Raw genomic sequence first — 21,251 nt, 5'->3', positions numbered from 1 at the left:
TGTCCCTCATTTTTTTGTTCTGGCTTCTGGTTTCTTTTCTGGCCGCTCCACTTTGAATTGTTCCACGCTTCATGAGCCGCGCATTAATGGGGGGTACTATCACATCTGCAGACCTGAGCATTCCCCATTTCCCTGGCAATCTAGTCACTTCCAGGTTTTCGTCTGTCTTTATGGTTCCCTGTCTCCTGCCCTTTATCTTCAGCTGTTCCTAGTTTGTCCCTAATTGTGGTCCTATGTAAACCTTGTTCTTGCATCTCTTTGTTTGTCGGTCATTGTTTTGGTATATCTCGCTAGATTCTTGTTCCTCATTCCTATGTACTTTTTTGTTACCCTCTCTGTCTATGTTACTTTCCCTATTCATGTTTGCCAGATCTCTGCTGTATGTCATACTTTCTCTCTGTGTTTTAGTCTATGTTGTTTTTTCCCATGAGTATTCGTCTAACTTATTCCGCTCTTTTTTCCTATTCGGCGTTCTCTCATCGCTTCACTTCGTTTAGGTTTCTCTTCCTTTATTCATGTATGCAAGTGTTGTCTAGCTTTCCTTTTTAGCTGTACTTACCTGTGTCTTTTTTGCTCAATCATACATAGCCCAGTTCTGTGTATTCCCCACTAGTTCTAGTTGTATTCCTCAGAGTTATTTTCCATTAGTCTTCCTTAAGTGTTTACACCCATTTTGCCCAGTTCTCGCACTCACCTTATTAGCCTGTTATTTTCTGTTAGCCTGTTTGTTCTTTCATGCTATTCCATATTGTTTCCCTAGTTAGTCTGTTTCTGTTATTAAAGTTATTATTCATTTATTCTATCCTGTCTGTCTGTTGTTCACATTATGCCTTCCTCAGTTAATTCTGTTCTTCATAGCATCCAAGGTGCCAGCACTTCGCGTGTGTGTTTTCTCATGACCTCTCCTACGTTACAGTAAACCTAGAAAAGGCTGGAATGGGTTACAAGAACATTAGCAAGAAGCTTGTTGAGAAAGAGACCACTGTTGGTACGATAATTCAAAAATGGAAGAAATACAAGATAACAGTCAATCACCCTCGCTCTGGAGCTCCATGCAATATCTCACCTCATGGGGTAAGGATGATTCTGACTAAAGGTGAGGTGTAAGCCCAGAATTACATGGGAGGAGTTTGTTAATGAGCTCAAGGGAGCTGGGGCACAGTCACCAAGAAAATCATTAGTAACACACTTCAATGTAATGGATTGAGATCCTGCAGTGCCCACAAAGTCCCTCTGCTCAAGAAGGCTCATGTGCAGGCCCATCTAAAGTTTGCTAATGAACACCTGAATGATTTAGACAAGGCTTGGGAGAATGTGCTCTTTGGAGAATTAAGCTCGTTGGCTCAATTTAATTTTACAGAGTAAATTAAATCTATGATTTTGACTCACCATGTTTGGAGGCAGAGAAATGCTGGATATGACCCCAAGAACACCATCCCGACTGCCAAACATGGAGGTGGAAACATTCTGCTTTGGGGCTGTTTCTCTGCTAAGGGTACAGGAAGACTTTACCACATTAAGGGGCTGATGAATGGGACCATGTACTGTAGAATCTTGAATGAGAACATCCTGGCCTCAGCTAGAACACTGAAGATGGGTCGTGGATGGGTCATCCAGCATGACAATGACCCAAAACATATGGCCAAGTGGTTTAAGAAGAAGCACATTAAGATCCCGGAGTGGCCTAGCCAGTCTCCAGACCATAATCCCATAGAAAATCTGTGGAAGGAGCTCATACTTCGAGCTGTCAAGCGACAGCCTCAAAACCTTCAGGATTTGGAGAAGTGGACCAAAATCCCCCCTGAGACATACATAAACCAACTACAAGAAATGTGTGACCTCTGGGCTTGCCAACAAGAGTTTCTCCACCAAGTACTAAGTCACGTTTTGCTTGAGGATCAAATATTTTTTTCACTTAATCAAATACAAATTAATTTCTAACCTTTATTTAATGTTTTTATTTTTTATTTCTTTCTTACAAAATCAGCAGGGGTGTAACGTATTCAGCGGGAATGAGGCGAGAGGTGGTTTATTGAGCAAGGATAACAACAACATGGAGGGCTAAATAAATAGAGGCAAGGGAAAATACTGAGGCAAAATAACACATGCACTGAGCAAACGGAAAGGCAAGAGCGACAACAGTATAGCGAGTGTAATCTATACACCATGGAACAAACCTGACTTATCAAATTAACTGACAACATGGGAGACAAAACAGAGGGCTTAAACAATTAACGACTAATCAGAAGCAAGTGAACATAAAAACAGGGAAAACCAAAGCAAAGACTGGAACTGAGGAACAGATGAGGGGCGAAAAAAAACAAATGGCAATAAATAATGTCAATAATTAATAATTAGATCCCCCCCCCCCCCCCCCCCCGACTGTTTCACAACAGCTTTCTCTTTTTACCCTGATTCTCCTCTTATACTTCAGTTATGCTTTCATCACAAATTTCATTTGATGTATGTTTTATGTTTCCTTTTTTGGTCTTGTTTGGTTGATAAGTATATTGCCTGGCTGTTTGCCTGGTTGTTTAAAACAATTGTCCTTTCCCTTTCTGTTTCTTTCCCCTTTTCTTTATTAGCCTAGTTGGCTATGTTTATCCACCACGAATCATTCTGTGTTAATTTTCACTTGGTTGCATTGTTAGGTTTGTTGTTATTATTATTGTTAGGATTGTATAGTTATGATATATTGCTATTATAATAAACTTGATACTCCTGGTCATAGAATCTTAGTCAGTGATTATTTTTTCTCTATGCTTATTCAAATAAACATTCCTTAGTCATTACGTCTGTGAGTCAAGAGTGTTGAGAATGTTTGGTAGTGAGACTTTATCATCTATTAAATTAACAACTTTCATCAGTTGAGACTGAATTATTAATCATTAATAAATTATACATTTCGCTGTTAATCCACGTGGTGCCCCAATTAACCTTATGGACTATAATTGAGAATTTATTAAAAGTATTAAAACCACTACAGAGCTGATACCTTTTCATTGTGTTTATGGCTAACAGCCTTTTTACCTTGGGATGACACCCCTACAGACATACAAGCACTGGACCAGTGGTTCCGGCATAGTTCACAGATGTGGGAATCAGCAAACATCCAGTTACAGAGAACAATTCACACTCAACAAGAGTTCACCATCATAGCTGTAGTTCCACACTTGAGTTTCTTCATAGCAAAGGGTCTGGGTGTCAACAGATACACCCACACCAAATGACGCCTTAGCACTCAGAACACCAAGTGCCAGTTATTTCCTGATCTGTTCCAGAGCTTCAATAAAACCTTCTGCAATTGGATCCACTCTTGTGTTTTCATTATCATTACAAGACGACTTTAGTGCTAGAGGAGTGCATCTGTTATGGGACACAAAGGCAAGGCTTTTGGTCATTCTGAAGCTGCAGGAAGGGACAAAAAATCTGCAAAATACATGGAAATATTGATTACAGTATTTACAACAATGGTTGTATGGTGCTTTACATAACACTCTGCACTGAGATTTTACTTGACTTATGAATATAACATCCATGAATTCTGATGTACCACTTTACTAAACAAAAATCAAATGATACTAGCAGGAGTCTGTACTTATACTTTTTGGCTGTGCTGATACTTTTTAAATATAAACATACATCATATATATAATACATTACATTTTTATGCACCTTTCAAGAAACCCAAGGACACATTACAGCCAGGAGTGAAAGGCATCATATATCAGACTAGACAGCACATAAACATTTTTTAAAATAGTTTACTGATTTTTGAAGGTTTATTTTTAATATAAAAAGACATGACAGTAATTGCAAAGGGGTTATACAAAACACCTTCAAAAACACAATTGCAAAATAAATCAAATGATTATAATATCTAATTATGGATTATGACAAAAAGGAGAGTAAAAACAATAATAAAAATAATAACCGTAATTAAGACAAATAGCTTCACAGAAATGTAGAAAACCTAACATGTGTGTTAATAACCTAATTAGTAAATTACACATAGAACACTGCTAGCACCCATGATCTAAAGCTAGGACTACATAAATAGTAGATCCCTAACATCTATTGTTTATGAGAAATTAAACTGTCGCTGACCATGATTTAATATAATTTAGCTAAAGTACTCAGTTTTAAATGAAGCCAGTCCTTCTAGTATGCTGGTCTTCAGCAAAACCAGAATTTCCTGGGGAAGGATAATGGTCTAAGATTCTATTTCATCTATTTCTATTTCTTTTGAGCACCTTATTCATCATACAAAGATATTTTAGACAATTTGTTTTTCCAATTTAGTGGCAACATTTGTGGCAACACTGCACAGTCATGGTGGAGTAGCTCTGGCAGGTTATTTTATTTTGACTTTGACAGAGAAACATAAAGTTAGCTAATGTCTTATGTGTTTAAATGTGGGCCAGCGATTCAAATTGTTTACAGACACCCGCGAACATTTTCATAGCTTGTAAAACATTTTGTTCGTCTTGTCCGTTTATCTCGCTGCGAAAAAATTTGAATCAGGCGGGAAAATAATCGCGTAGCGTCAGGTGTGTATAGTTTTTAGGCGAAAACGTCACGTTCGAATGTTTTGCATTTTCGCGTCGCGTTCGGTGTGTAATGGCCTTTAGATTCAGCTTTCTTCTAACAAATAAAATATGATGCACTTGGTATTGTCATGTGTGATTCAGAGTAATGATCACTCTACATTTAGAACTTTTTTGCCAACAAAAACATTTCCTACTTTCAATTGGATGTCTCCTCTGACTGTGTAAACCTTTGCTCCTGGAGATCTACACATCTGCTCCAGCGAAGTAAATTCATGATGTGGATAATCTGCGTTCAGTCATGGTTTGAAGTGAATTTATCAGGAAGGTACATCAGTAGGAGCAGGGTTGGTGGCCAATTGCATTTTACAATTAGATAGTACTCTATATAGTAAAAACTACATACTGTACATTTTCTCCCTATAAGGCCTATATGCCAGACATCACGGTATATTATCATAAATCCCATATTCACATTTCTGTCCATCTAAACACATTTACATAGGCCTACAGATCAGTGTAGTAGGCTAGTCTAAATTTTAGAATGTCAAAATAATTTTTCATATTATCTTAAAACACAAAAGGCCCAAATATTCCTGCCATTTTGACACATCAGATGTTCTAAAACTCTGAGCCATATTAGACTTTGCCCTGAAACATTGAATGACACAGGAATAAATTAAAGATACACATGAGGGTTCAATGGGGTTGTTAAATTGCAGTTCCATTCCTAATTTCTAACTCAATCACACTTAATAAACTAGCCTAGTTACTAAAACCTGGTGACATTTCCATTTGCCATCTGTTTGCTTTAATGTTGGATAAAAGCATGCAAATGGACATACCCAGCGATCTATTAAGAACTGCCAGTACTAAATGAAAACTACAAATTAGCCTACTTTACTTCACTGAAAAAAACTAACACCAACAGGTACTTAGTGGTACAGCCAGAATATTATTAATGTCAGTGGTACTGGCATTACAGTCGTTCAAAATTTAAATGCTAAAGGCATGGACTAGCTTTTCTGCATCATGTGAAGAGAGTATTTTCCCAATCTTTGCAATGTTCCTGAGTTGGAGAAAGGTTGTTCATGAACTATTATTTACATGACCTTCAAATGAGAGACTGGGATCTATAATCACTCCAAGAGCTTTCATATCTTCTCCAATACCAATCACCTTCTCAAACACTACCACCCGCAAATGTTACATGGGAGGAGTTTGTTAATTTACATGTCAATTTTAAAAACAAGTTAGCTACATTAATATGTTCCATCAAACACACTTGCACCACTATAAACAGCTTCATTTAATCATGGTGGTTTGGCTTTCTTGAGGGAGAAATGTCACAGCTTCAACCTGACTGAGCATGTGATAGCAGAGCGTTAGTGGGAAATGATGACTGAACTCTAAAGAGTGCCCTAAAGAGAGTTGTCCAAACAGGTTATTAGCCAAGTTAACTGTTGAACAACCAATACATTTAAACAATATTGCATGAAATCTTGTAAATTCACAAAAAAATGAAACGCATCGTGCAGTTCACTTACCGACCAATTAATCTCCATATATTTTTGAAACATGGCTCTTCAATATGGCACAATAAAGTTACACTTTCGACTGCAATTGTGACTTAAAAATGATTTTCTGTCTCGGGTCTAATCGGGTTAAATATGTTGGTGTACTGTGTGTTGCCAAATGTGGGTGGTATGGTCGAGAAAGTAATCATAGTAATTCATAGTGAGACTGTGTTGCTACTAGTACATTTGTGGCCAAAACATTTGAGACTAGCACAAATTTAGGTTTTCACAGACTTTGCTGCTTCAGTTTTTATGGTGGCAATTTGCATCAACTCTAGATTGCTAAGAGGGGTCAGATGAATTGCAATTAATTGCAAAGTCATTCGTTGCCATGAAAATGAACTTAATCACAAAAATTATTGCATTCCAGTTACTGCATTTCAGCCCTGCCACAAAAGGGCTTCATTGCATTGCAAGGGCTTCACAGGCAAGGACACTACTGCTCGTAAGATAGCACCTACGAGTACAGACTTGGACGAGTACAGGTCTGCGGCATACGGAGTGTGCAAGGCGGTGAGGGAGGCGAAGCGGTGCTACGGGAGGAAACTAGAGTCACAGTTCCAGCAGAGTGGCTCTAGATCCCTGTGGCAGGGACTACGGATGATCACGGACTACAGGAGCCCACCCGCCGGACTGATGAGTGCGGATGAGTCTCTGGCGAACGAGCTAAACACATTCTTCGCTCGCTTCGAGGCTACATCTAGCAGCACTAATGCTAACAGCGCTAACGCTAACAACTCAAATGGTGCTATCGGCACAGCTATAGAACAGCGCCCCCCCATCATCACGGAGAGTGATGTGAGCAGAGTGTTTAAGGGTGAATACCAGGAAGGCAGCGGAACCAAACGGTATCTGCAGGAGAGTCCTCAAAGCCTGTGCAGACCAGCTAGCCCCGGTATTCCCTGACATCTTCAATCTTTTCGTGACACTCAGTATCGTCAAGCGATCAACCATCGTCCCCGTCCAGAAGAAACCTCGACCCTCTGGCCTCAATGACTACCGCCCTGTTGCCCTCACCTTAGTCATGATGAAGTGCTTTGGAAAGCTAGTCGGAGACTTCATCACCTCTTCACTGCCAGCCTCCATAGACCCATTGCAGTTTGCATACCGCCACAACTGCTCCACTGATAACGCAATTGCACATCTGCTCCACACCACACTGAACCACCTGGACAAAGCTCCATTTAATTATGTTAAAATGCTGTTTGTCAACTACAGTTCAACATTTAACACTATCATCCCCTCCCTACTCACTACTAAGTTGGAGGATCTAGGACTGCATACATCCCTGTGCGACTGGATCTCCAACTTCCTAACAGACAGACTACAATCAGTACGGGTGGGCAACTGTGTCTCATCCACCCTCACCCTCAGCACATGAGCTCCTCAGGGTTGTGTCCTAAGCATCCTGCTCTACTCACTGTACACCTATGACTGCACAGCCACTTCCAGCTCTGCCATCATTGTCAAGTTTGCTGACGATACCATCGTTGTGGGCCTGATCTCAGACAACAATGAGAGGGCCCACCTGGAGAAGATTAAACACCTGGAAAACTGGTGCCAGGAAAATAATCTCCTCCTAAACATCAGCAAGACAAAGGAGCTGATTGTGGATTGCAGCAAGAAGCAGGAATGGCACTACCAACTTGTGAGGATCAATGGAACCATGGTGGAAAGAGTAGGTAGTTTCAGGTACCTTGGAGTTCAAATCTCGCAGGACCTGTCCTGGTCCCGCCACACCAACTTCCTGGCAAAGAAGGCTCATCAGCGTCTTTACCAGCTCAGACGCCTAAGAGACTTCAGACTAGGCTCCAAGGTACTGCGGAACTTCTACACTTGCACTATTAAGAGCATCGGGGAACAGTCACAGTCTGGTTTGGGAACAGCACCAAGCAGGACAGACAAGCACTCCAAAGGGTGGTGCATTCAGCAGAGTGCATCACTCATACGGAACTTCCTGACCTGCAAACCATCTATTACAAGTGGTGCCAGACCAAGTCCAGGAGGATTGTGAAGGACCCCACCCATCCCAACAATAGGCTCTTCTCTCTGTTGAGGTCAGGGAAGTGCTTTCGCTCCCCAAAAACCAATACAGAGAGACTGAAGAGGAGCTTCTTCCCACAGGCCATTCAGGCCCTGAATCAGGGAAACTGATAAACTGTGGGGACCACCACCACCATGTGACTGTAAATTTTTAAGATGGAATTATACATTGTGTACATACACATATATCCACATATCCATATATACATTGTACATTGTGTATATATACATATTATACATATTTTGTACATACATTGTTATATATATTTTTTGTATATGTTTTTCCCTCAGTTTGGACAGAGCACTCTCAAACCATTTCACTGCGAGTTATACTATGTATGTACGTGACAAATAAACCAAACTTGAACTTGAACCTAAATCAACCATTTATCGAATCATCAAGGAAAGAGGTTCAATTACAGTGAAGAAGGCTTCAGGGTACCCAAGGAAGTCAAGAAAGCACCAGGACCGTGTCCTAAAGAGATCAGCAATCAGTTGGCCAGCCAACTTCATACGCCGTTCCCCAGCAATCTGACAGTGGACACTAAGCTTCTTATACGTTCTGACTGTACTCTGCCACTGGCAGTGGAGTATGGAGAAGGCACAAGTTCACCCAAACTTGAACTTGAACCTTAAGCAACCATTTATCGAATCATCAAGAACATCAAGAAGAGAGGTTCAATTGCAGTGAAGAAGGATTCAGGGTCCCCAAGAAAGTCAAGAAAGCGCTAGGATTGTGTCCTACAGAGATCAGAAATCTGAGAGCAGCCTGCTTTTAAAACCTGATTGACAGCCACCAAAATAATCATAAAATCCTTTTTACTATAGTTGACAAAATGATTAACTACACACATAAGAGGTCATTAGAACTTTTCTAATGAGTGTGATGAATTTGCTGAATTCTTTGATAGTAAAATGTTCTCCATTAGGAACATCATTATATGTGGTCAACAGCAAAAGACATGCTAGGTCACAGTACACCAGGAAGCAATTTGTCTGTTCTGAGAAACCTTTATACACTAATACCTGTCCTCTAAACATCGTACCAAAAAAATTTTTTAAATAAGTTTTCAGTACACTGTTGAATAACATTGTTAATATTCCTAATGTCATGGCTGTCTGTGAGTGATGATGTTCAAACACAGGACACAGTTGGCCAGCCAACTTCATACACCATTCCCCAGTAATCTGACATTGGACACGTCGTCATCCTTCTCCAGACCTCGTTGGTTATATGCTCCCACCAGCTTATCTACAAGGTCTGTCTCAGGCATCTTTAGTGGAACACACTAAGCTTCTTATAAGTTCTGACTGTACTCTGCCACTGGCAATGGAGTATGGAGAAGGCACAGTTATATGTATCCATAGCTGCCAAGCACCAGGGTCCCACTCATTTGATTTTTAACTGTATAGAAGACATCAAGTCTTGGATGGGTCAGAATTTCCTGCAACTCAACAGTGGCAAAAGAAAACTTATGATAATTGGGAATGGCCATGAGCACACTGATGCAATAACTTTGGATTCCCTATCAACACCATATCAAAAACATTTAACTATGACATAATTTTAAATTACATGTTAGCAATGTCTGTAGAATAATGTTGCATCATCTGTGTAACAAAAACAAGTTCAGAAATATCCTCAAAGTGAAAAGATTCTTGCATGCAACTCTTGTGTCATGATGTCTGGACTACTGTAATGTGCTGCTAGCAGGTCTCCCAAATAAAACAATTTCAAGTCTACAGAGGGTACAGAATGTCCTAGCATGCAATGAGAAAGAATAGTACACCAATCCCTAAAGAGTTGCAGTGGCTACCTGTGTGGCTACCTCAGAATCAGCTTTGAAATTCTACTGCTGACTTTACATGGTCTTGGTCCTCTACCTCCACAGTATAATCACAAGGCCCTCAGGTAAGCTGATAAAAACATGCTGGTTTTCACGATCGCTCCCTCCCTGGCATCATAGTTCATGTCAATGCCTTCTGCATTATTTTCTTCCTGGTCTTTGTTACTTATGCTTCCTTGTTTTGGTTTCTGTTTTCTCTGCCTCCTTGTTCAGTTCTCCTCCCCTTGTTGGATTCACCTGTGTCTTGTTAACCCTTGTTAGTTTGTATATTTAAGCCATTTAAGTATGAATGGTTGTTGGTTATTTTGGATCTTTTCCTATTTCATTGTGTTTCACATTCATTCACATTTTTTCATTTTTTCAAAGGTACGGGTGTGCCATTTGTAGTTTAATTTCTTCATATACCTGAAACAACTATTTGTGTTTTATCCAAGATGTATTTTGGAGTTCTGCATCTCTTTTGGTTTCTATTTTACTCAGTGGGCATATTGTCACACCTGCAATATTGCTTTGATGTTGCCCCCTTTTGGTTTGTTTTGGTTTATAATCTTTTGTCTGATTTGTTGTGTCCTGATGCAACAATGTCCTTGCAAGCTGCGATTGCCTGTTGTTCGGAGGATGGGCCTACAAAGAATGACTGCACCCTTAAACAAAGGCCCTGCAGTGTTTGATTCCACAATGTCCAAGAGTTGCGTAGTAATGCACTATCATCATTTACTGTTGGCAGTGGTGGGGGTTGAACCAGCAACCTTCAGATCAAGTCAAGCACCTTAACCACTGAGGTACCACTGCTCAATTTAAGTGTAATAACAGTTATTTAAGAATAAATAATATACACTTATAAAATTCACTTAAAGCAATACCTGAGAAAAATTCAGCATAAAAAGAACTATGAGGTCAACATATTTTAGTTTGTGGGATGTAAAGCAAATTTGTTGCCCAATGTTATTAAATGAGATATGATGAAGTAACTCACTACTAGAGTAGTTTGGACCTGTTGATACCATCTGTCCTGGAAACGCAACCACCCCATTTCCAGACATATGTTATCCTTAGTGGCATTCTTGTTTCTGATCAATGATATCATAGACATTTATCATTAACACACATATTGAACTTTGATATTAATCTTTTTTTAATTCTTCTCCCCTAATGAAACTGCAAACAGGCATTTTTGGACCACAAAAATCTTTTACTGTAATACAATCTACAATCTCCATAACTTGAATATATTCTCCAAGCTTCATCTGTCAGGATAGTATCACACTCATGAAGATACTCATGACAACTTTCAGCAACACTCATCTGCAAATAATTAGTATGTGGTGCTCAGTAGATTTTTACTTAAAAATGAAACCAAATTCATTCAGAGGCTATGTAGTTGTGTACTGGTTAAGGATGAAGTGTATTGCATTGCTCTGTGCTTATAGCAGGGGTGTCATTAGAAATATATGAGTGGGGGGCAAACCCCCCTGGGGAATTGCAAAAATTGCAAAAAAAAGTTTAATGCAAAAGTCATTTTTATTTTGTTTTTAAGTAATGCTGCGTTAGAATTTGTTCATCAATTATCAGGGTTCCTCCAATTTTATTTCAAACATTTGTAATAGACATTCAGATTATGAAATTTCATTACTTTTATGTCGAAGTTATAGTCTTTAGGAACATTCCCTCACGAAGCTTCTGTCTCGCACATAGCATGACACAAACTGTTTGAGATTTTAGCAAAGTAGGGAAGAGAAATGGTCATTGGCAAAGGTGTCAATAGAGATTTGTAAATGGTGGTCTAAGCCCTCCAGGATAATAGTAAAAATGAAAAAGAGGTAATCGATTAACACCTGCTCTAAACGTCGAACTGTTTACTTTCATGTTGAAGTTAAACAATCTTCAGCAACATTCACTGACAGAGATCCTCTTTCTCATGTTGCGTGACACAAAACTGATTGAGATTTTAGCAAAGCAGTGCAGAGCAATCAGTAATGGTGTCACAGATCACCCAAACATTAAATCTTTCAGAATTAAATTGTGTTTCAGATTTCAGGGCTGTTGTATGGCAGCAGGATCTCTTGCAGGTCTTAGTGTGCCTTTATCTCAGTAAATTGTGAATTTGGAGACATAATGGCACAGCTGAATTAAATAGAATGAATGAAAACTCAACAATTTAAATTAATAATGCATACTTATTTGGGGGGGGGGGCTAAAGAACATTTAAAGCAGGCCCATGACTAACTATACATAAATAACAGAAGCTAACACCGTGCTTACAAATAATTATTCTTAACAGTAACATATATGAGAATAAGGGTCGCAGTTCTGACCCCATATTTTACTTTTGTAAATTCAGAATATTCATTATATACAAGGACAAATTGATAGTAATCTGCCAAATAAGACAGGAGAGTACTTGCTTTCTAATGTCAATGAGTGTTTCCTACATATCTAGCAAGATATTGTGGTGTATCATGTCAAACATGGTATTAAGATCGAAAAGTATAAGAAAAGAGAGACATCTTATATCAGAGTATCTTAAAACATTAAAAGATTGTTAACTACCTTTGATAGTGCTATAATGTGGAGAGTCATCTAAAATGACTAATGTAAGCATTTCTGAGTAGACTGGATTTAAGATAATCCTCTTCCATATGAACTGGGGAAGGTGTAAGTTAAAATGTGTTGGGAGGAAAATAAAGGAAAACAGGAGAAAATATGTTATCTGACTTTTGCACAGTACTGGACATGTACATAATAAACTGGCAATTGAATGAACATAGGCCTCAGTGCACCACTGGGATGAGTCATGAGACAATGACGTGACTGATCCAATCACAGGAGCTATTTGGTACTTGGTATTACATCATGGAGGCTTTCAGCCCTCTTGACCATTGCAATGCAGTTAAATGAGCTTTAAATATTTCATTTAGGAGCTCATGTTGCTGCTCAAAATGCTGGAGGTCAGGCCCTTGGAACCAGCTTGCACTGCTACACCTACACACACACACACACACACACAGAGAGAGAAAGAGAGAGAACAACACATGCTCCCTAGATGGCTTGTAAGATTTCTTATCTAAAGGCAGCAGAAATTATATATATGGTCTTATTTGTTCTCAGAAACCAATAAGCCACGGTACAGCCCTTATGCCATTTCTTTATGTAGCAGGTGTTTCATACAAGTTATGTGCAAAAGCTCATCCTGGAAAAACAAAACATAACTGCAGTTAGTAGCACACTGCATCTGTTTTTCAGAACTGAATTTTTGCATTTATGCAATGTCATTCTCCATGAATAAAGAACAGAACTGAAAACAGAATTTTAAGCCACTAAACTGTTAACTGTGTCTATAGGTGTATAATTATATAGAACAGCTAAGGAGATTAAAAGGTAAGAGTGATAAAAAAGATTATTAATGGTTAAATTCACCCAAAACCCCAACTGTTAGATGTGTCTTGGATATTTTCTAAATGTTGAGAAGTTTTTGCATCCATTTTTTCATCATCAAACTAACAAACTATCAGATTGATTTTGCCTCTGTGTACACCAATTAATCTGTCAATGTTAATTTCCTTGAAACATATCCTTTAAGAAAATAAAATCAAAGACCTATTTTTTCATTGTAATGGTTAAAGCATTCACATTACAGTTTTGTCCACTTTTTTCATTGTGGATCATAGTATTTGGTTGCAGACAATGGGACAAACCACAACTGTTTCTAAACTGATTTAAAAACAGTAAATTACATCAGTAGAACAAGCTCACTTGGCAGTATTTGCTTTTTTCTCATTTAAAATCATAGTAAGAGCTTAAATATTTTTAAAAATGTATGAAAAAGGATAAGAATGAATTGCCCATTACCACTTTTTGACTGGACAGTTCATATTAAACTTTAAAATAAATGCTAAAAATGTCACCACCACAGTAGTAATTCCCCTTCTTTTAAATATCCCTTTAAAAAAATAAGCAGGCATATACATTTTCAGGCTTTTGTACCAAAATATATGACTTATTTTTTCCCTTATTCAGAGATGGTTGTGAACATAATGGCACAGGATAAGAATTTTTGGAAATGTAAATTGTTAATTTTGCCATTCCTCTTTCTTGTCCCTTATGAGCTCACTGGCACTTTTATACATATATTACATAAATATTTTTCAGTCAATTATAATTTTTATTTAACCATGCACTGCGGTGTTTCAACCTTTACTGGACTCTTTTATGAGTGATCTGGATATCACCAAAAACATTTTTAAAATTAATTTATAGATTGAATCACCTAACTGGTGCTAATGCACTTTGCATTTCTCAGCTATATTCTAAGGATCCTTCAGATAGAACAGCCTTTAAGTGATGTAATTGAGCCCATCTAACTTCAGTGTGCTTCAAAGAACCAATAAAAACCATGTTGGAAATACATGGCAGTCATATTGAAGACTGTATATTACTGTATATTTATTGGCTAGTGATGCAAGTTTATTAGTATCATGTAACAGGGACAGTTGCCACCTGTAGCGGGTAATGAGAAAAGAGAGTCACTCATGAGAGAAAAATGTGTGTTCTGGAAGTTGTACCTTGGAATGTGTTTTGGATTGGTGGTCAGGGCACCTATTTGTAACCTGAATGGCCTGGGTTCAAAGTGGGGTGTGGTTGCTGTCCTCTGCTACAGCTTTGTATACAATAATATTTAAGTAGGTAAAACTGACTTACCTAACTTTTTTCAAGAAATCATACATGATTTCAGATCAGCAGTTTTTAGACAAGGACCTCGTCACTTCCTTTATCAATAAAATATTTTACTAATATGCATGTTAGCATACAAAATGAAAATGCTACTGTGGCATGCAGTCTGTTGCATCCACCGGCTTCATAGCTGCAGTCATTTTTGTATAATGCAATTTGCTAGATGCATTTGCCACAATTTAAATGTCTAACATGGATCAGTTTCACAACCATTCATGTCAATGCTATGAATAGCATGTCTGCCATCTAGTGGTAACAAAAACACCATTCATGCTAGTTTAACATGCTCTTCCAATGTCATTCCCCCCATCATTTTTGCAATATTTTGCTCTTTTCCCTAAACATTTACAAACAACCACTATTATATTTGTACACATTTAATATTTTATTACAAAAAGGTTATTGTACACAGTTTATTGTACACAACTATTTAAGGTTATAATCCTATAGACAAAGAGCACTTGTCCTCTATGACAGGCATGCCCACTTGACAATGCAAATAATGAAAACTGTGAAAAATTTAATGAAAAGAAGTGAATTACCATAATACCTCAAATTGCATTCATTAAAAAAAGCATACATAGATAATAGTTGAAGAAAAATGCTGCGTCCTCCATGTGCAATGTTTATAAAGCACAGAAATGGGGGGGGGAAGGATGGTGAACTCTATACTGAGTGCAAAGGAGAAAGGAGAGACTCTTCAGATGCCATTTACTAAGTAAATTCTTGATTGAATATGTGGGCAACATTGGTAGTTGGCCATTAGGATACTGAACACCCACATCAAATGTTTATGCTAGATGAATCAACAGCATCTGTTTGCACCAATTTGATACAAATTTCTCTTATTTGCCCGTTACCATGGTAGACCTGCCAGAGCTCCTGATAGAGGCAACAGCAATGGCTAAAGAAGTACTGAATCACACAACACTCTAAAAAGTACTGCAAGTCAACATTCAAGTATTTCAGCAGTACTTAATTTTAAACAGAAGGAAATATAATCCTTTGAAAAACTACTCAAATGAAAATAAAAATAGTTTCATTTTAATTCTAAAACACATTTGGAGTTTTTGCATTTTGGGGTTTTTTGCATTTTAAGAAATAAATACATTTGTGTCAAATTCAAGGCCATTTCAGTTATGTCTACCTAGTCCTTTAGTTGACAGTGTTGAGGGAAAAAGGTGACACTGGAAGGAAGCCCCTTGTGTACTTGGCAGCAGTCAGAATATGTTCTTCTTTTCTTCTGTCAGAGAATCTTGTGTATGCTTTTGTAAAGGGTGTGAAAGGATGATGGATTACTCATTCCTGTACTCTTGCACTGTAAATGGTTTGAAATAATACACCAATGAAATAAAAAACTATCAACCATGATCATTGTCATAATTTAGAATTTGACCAGCACTGGAAGCACACAAATATTTATTTGAGATTCTAAGATTCTTCTTGGATTTTGTTCAAAAAATTAATGAAAAAAAATCAAATCAAAGATAACGTGTGGGAATAAAATGGAGGGATTTAGATTGTTGAAGCTAATGGTATAGATAGGCTACACTGACTATTGACCCATGACTACAAATGCACTGCTGAAAAGCAAATGTGCACGTTTGAGGGACTGGAGAGGTCAAAATAAAACTAAGCTACATTAAAGCATGAACTATTTTGAATATCTTGCATTTTGTCTTCATATTAGTGAAATACAATACTGCATAGATTTTCCATTCTTTAAAAATGGAGAGGGAAAAAAATAAGGGATTCAATTTTGCAAACCAAGAACTTTCTGCCTATAATGTGTGGACTTTGGGGGCAGTGGAGAGACTAAAATGAAAGGAATTTATAGTCATAACTAGGGACAATATAGGAAAGCTAAGTGTGAAAAGGCCCTTCAAGTCTCCCCTCAGGCCCCCAACTTTGGACAGACACCACTTTGTGGTTTTAGCCAGTTAGACACTAGTTCAGTTACTGATATTTTAGACCAATATATCTGTAGTGTTAGAATTGTGAAAAGTCAAAATCACAAAAACTAACTAGATCAGTTGTTAAAGCCATGTGAGCATAGCAAACTTCTAAATTTGTTTTAAACAAATAAACCATATTTTACTGTATGCTGACTAAATAAGGGACATCCATTTTCATTTTAAAAAAAGGGTAAACATATCTAAACCTTACAAATTGGATCTATTTGCAAGTAGAAATCAGATTAAATCTCTCCAGGGACAATTATTTTACAGATCCTATAAATCTATATTTTCACCACCCTGCCAAGTAACTAGTTCTACAAATTAAACACCACCTCTCAATTATGCACAGGCAAGAAGCAAGTTTGTAAGTCCTGTAAAGGCTGTTTTTTTTCTCTCCCCAACTGCTCTAAACCATGTCCAAAAAAAACCCACCCCACATCATGTTACAATATATATGAAAAATGTGTGAGTGAGTGAGAGAGAGAGAGAGAGAGAGAGAGAGAGAGAGAGAGAGAGAGAGAGAGAGAGAGAGAGAGAGAGAGAGAGAGAGAGAGAGAGAGAGAGAGAGAGAGAGAGAGTGTGTGTGTGTGAGGGAAGGGCAGTAAAATATTATTTTCATGGCATAATAATAAAACAGGCTGTTTTACTCTTACTCCAGATTATTAAGTTCTGTGCTTCTTTATAAATGGTTTCATGTTTGTCCTGAGAAATTTCACCATCAGGATAAGTCGCAGCATGTGGTAACTGGTTAATACATATATAGTTTGTGTGATGGCAAGGAAAAAAAAAATCACTATCTGCTGAGAACAGTTTATGCTGCCCAGTCATTTTTTAAGAGGTCCTAATTACTAAGAGTGAGATAGGCAGTGAATATTATCAACCATGCTTTGTACAAATTATACCATGTTTAAGTTAACAAATTCAAACTAGTGGGAACGCACTATACAAGAGTTTATTTCTGTATATAATGTGGTCAAATGAGACTTGAACCTAGAGCAAAGTACAAAGGTGGACAATACCCCATTTTTGTGGACAAACTGCACCACTACTTTTTCTGATTAAGTGTACGCATTAAGTGTACTAATCAGTTTTACAGTGTGAGATCCATGCAGCCCATGTACTACAGCCAGCCCATGTACCAGGGTGCAGACCCGTTAAAATACTACAGTCCTTAATAAACTGAGTCAAAGTCTATCCTGCAAGAGTGCAAATTGCTTACTTGGGGAGGAACCCCACCCCTGGCAAAGACTAAAGAAATTTTTAATTGAGTCTGCGACTAAATGAAGCTTCACATACTTGACATGGCAGACTGAGATCTTGGGGCATGTCCACAATTTCACTTGTTTTAAGGCATGCAGAAAGTAAGACTCAAATGAGAGATGGAAAACAAGTTTGGCAGCTCTTTTGTTCTATCCAAACACAGCTATAGAGAAAACTAAAAGTGAATTTGGGGAAAAATTAATAAAACAACAGGAAGTTCCCTCTTAGATTTTAGGTTGGTTTTTTTTTATGACTGACAATATAGGCTATACCAAGGGAGCAATTAAAATTCTTGTCAGGAAACAAAAAACAGGTGACAAAGGGTGTGTGATCTCAAACCACACATAGCTCAACACACCCTGTCCAATTTACCTAGTGCAACTGAAGAAACACTGTAGCCATAGATCTGGGCTTAAGGACTGAGCTTTAAGCAAGACTATCATTGTAACTTTGGTAGTACTGCCTTTAAGCATCCTGGACCATGAGTGTAGGCCTTGACCTTAAGGATTCCCACTTGTTCAGAAGAAATGGAATTTTTACAATCATTGATCTGATCCCCTAATTAACATTTAGACTCTATAAAAATCACAAGCATTTTCAACAGGACAACTCAATGAAGATGAAAATTCACATCTTTTTTATCTAATTAGCACATCCATTTGTGTTTTACTCAGTATCAGAGTTTGTGCTTGTGCTTTCAAGCATAGTTGAACCTATGTAAGTGGTTTGGAAAATATATATTTGCTGTCACAATGCTGGAGATGGAAATTGGCTGCATTTGAATTTAATGCTACAACCCATAATGGACCATTCAAATTGAAATTCTGGAAAGTGACTAATGTCTCAAAACTGAAAAAGTATGACTTTTATCCTCATGGACAATTGACTCTAATAGTCTAGTCAATTGGGTGGGTGGGTGGGGTGGGGTGGAGTGGTGGGGGGGGCATGTATGGTAATATAACATTCAGTAGTGATATGTACTCTAGGTAGACCAACACGGAATGTAAGGGGAACACTATGAGCTAGGGTGGTAAAACTGGGAGAAGAGAGAGAGAGAGAGGACTCAAAGAAATAGAGAAAGAACACCTAAAGATGGTGATGTATTCATTATCAATGCTAGATAGACATAAAAATCCAGATTTAGTAATAATAATAATAATAATAATAATAATAATAATAATAATAATAAAATTGCCTCGTTTAAATATGAATATTATAGTCTGCTTCTCATGTTTAGGAAATTATATAGTCTCTGCAATAAAGAAGAGGTGTGTTTGTATTCCACTACAATTCCATATCCTGTGCCTCATCTTCTGAGAAATCAGACATGGAGCTTTCTGATGAAGAGTCCCCTGCACCTTCTTCTTGCTCCTTCAGAGCCTCCTCTGTTGCATATTTCTGAATGTATTCTGCATATAAAAAGAGAGTAAAGACACTGTAAAATAAAAATTAACATTTTAAAGATTCACTAAAGAAAAGGGCATTGTAAAACACTATCATTTTAAGGATTAAACTAAAGATAAATCAGGTCCATTGGGCCACGTCTTACGTGTCCGAAAAATAAATCTACTTGTAACAATAATATAAATTGCTGGACTAGGTTTTGGATGTACCCTTTAATATTTACAAATGAAATCAAATGAAACATTTTAGGGCCTTTATTGCATCACACTTATTACAGCAGAACTTTAAACTTTAAAGACTAGTCATACTGCAGGATTTGCCCAGATAACCAAGACCTTTTGCTAGTCACCAATTTTCTATATACATCAGAACTATATCAGGTTGTTCAAATCTCCACTGTATCATATACCTGCAGTTGCAATAAGTGGCAGCATTAGAGAGGATACTTGAAATGGGCAATAACATGACACCTTTTAAGAGAGGGAAACCAACAACAAAAGACACTGTTTCTCATCAGAACCTGTTTCCCTTTACCAGGCAAATTTGTTTCCTTGATGCATTACAACACTGATACAAATACCTAAATATAACAATCATATGTAGCACTATACATTTTCAAATTAAGTTACTGATGCACTTAACAACCTTTACTAAATCTACATCAAAGGTTTTTGATTTATATAACAGTCTGACAGTCTTTGAAACAAAATAATTCCATCAAAAGTCCAGATTTTCTGAAGCAACCTGTACAACCTCTATTGAGTTTTGGACATCTTTTGTGCTGTTAATCTGCTGCAATCCATAATCAATCATCTCATAAAACCCCAAACCTTCCAAATAATGATAATAATAATAATAATAATAATAATAATAAAAATAAAACAACTCCATCATGGTCTTTTTCAGGAGACTAAACACCAGTTATTTTTAATAACATCTATTTATTGGCTGCTAGAATTGTGAATATACAAAATGTACACAAACAGAAAGAATAAACAACCCTAGGGAGAACCCACAAAAGAAATGCAAGAAAAACAGTATCCACAAATTAACTTTATCATATGCCTGTTCTGAAACTGAAATATCAGCTAACATATGTGGCTGGTGATTTATGATGAGGACTACTGCTCTAAGATGCATCTATTGTGTGGCTTTTTAATGGATAGGAATAGGTAATGTGCTTTTTTCATACCTGCTGAAATTTTGAAAGCAGAATGACATCTGAAAAAGAAATGCACAACTAACCTGCAAGTTTTAAATACTTACCCATTAACATCAGTTACAGTTCGCGATGTTGTCTCTCAACACTGTGGCTTTTTCAGTACTAATGCAGTCATGTACATCAAATCGGTCATACAAACAGTTTACTATAATCAATACTGCTTGTGAAAGAACAATAGTAAATTTATAGTTGATCTTCCTCTATGATCTTGAAATAGCTTTTAAGCCTTTCAAGGTAGACCTAAAAGTACTCTGTCAAGACATGTCAGCTGTCAGCTCTAAACTTCTTTTCCTAAAGATTTTTTTAAAATCTTTGTTTAATGAATTTTCATATTCTTAGGCCTTTTCCAATTATAACATTCGAGGCCTGAGAACCATAAAAATAAAAATAAAAAAATAAATAAAATAAAAAAAAAGGAATATTCATAAACTTAACTACAATTCAAAACACAGGGTGGTGCAGTAAATATCAGTAGTTATGGACTGAAATGCATTTGAGTGCAATATAGTGCCACATATTGTCCAATCAAGCTGGCATCATGTGCCTGCATAGCGGGAGGGACTGCAACCTATTCACAAAATTTAATGTCTGTAGGACTGATTGGTCCAAGCACATATTGGTCTTTGGGCCCAGGCATGTGAATCAGACAACAAATTGCTAAA

The 21,251-nt window shown here is 37.4% G+C and overlaps 1 protein-coding gene across 2 annotated transcripts in view; it reads right to left on the bottom strand.

The window, feature by feature from the left end:
- Positions 1 to 17,633: 17,633 nt before the first annotated feature.
- Positions 17,634 to 21,251, bottom strand: part of ube2h (ubiquitin-conjugating enzyme E2H (UBC8 homolog, yeast)) — a 40,106-nt gene continuing 36,488 nt past the window's right edge. For both annotated transcript variants that reach the window (XM_035520700.1, XM_035520695.1), the window contains one exon: positions 17,634 to 19,372. In XM_035520700.1, the coding sequence (XP_035376593.1) occupies positions 19,248 to 19,372 (125 nt within the window). In that variant the 3' untranslated portion in view covers positions 17,634 to 19,247. The remainder of the gene's footprint in view (positions 19,373 to 21,251) is intronic.

This window comes from Electrophorus electricus, chromosome 2 (genome assembly GCF_013358815.1).
Source record: "Electrophorus electricus isolate fEleEle1 chromosome 2, fEleEle1.pri, whole genome shotgun sequence".
In the NCBI taxonomy this organism is placed as follows: Eukaryota; Metazoa; Chordata; class Actinopteri; order Gymnotiformes; family Gymnotidae; genus Electrophorus; species Electrophorus electricus.
Note: the sequence above shows the minus strand (reverse complement) of the source record. Positions and strands in the feature narration are given on the sequence as shown.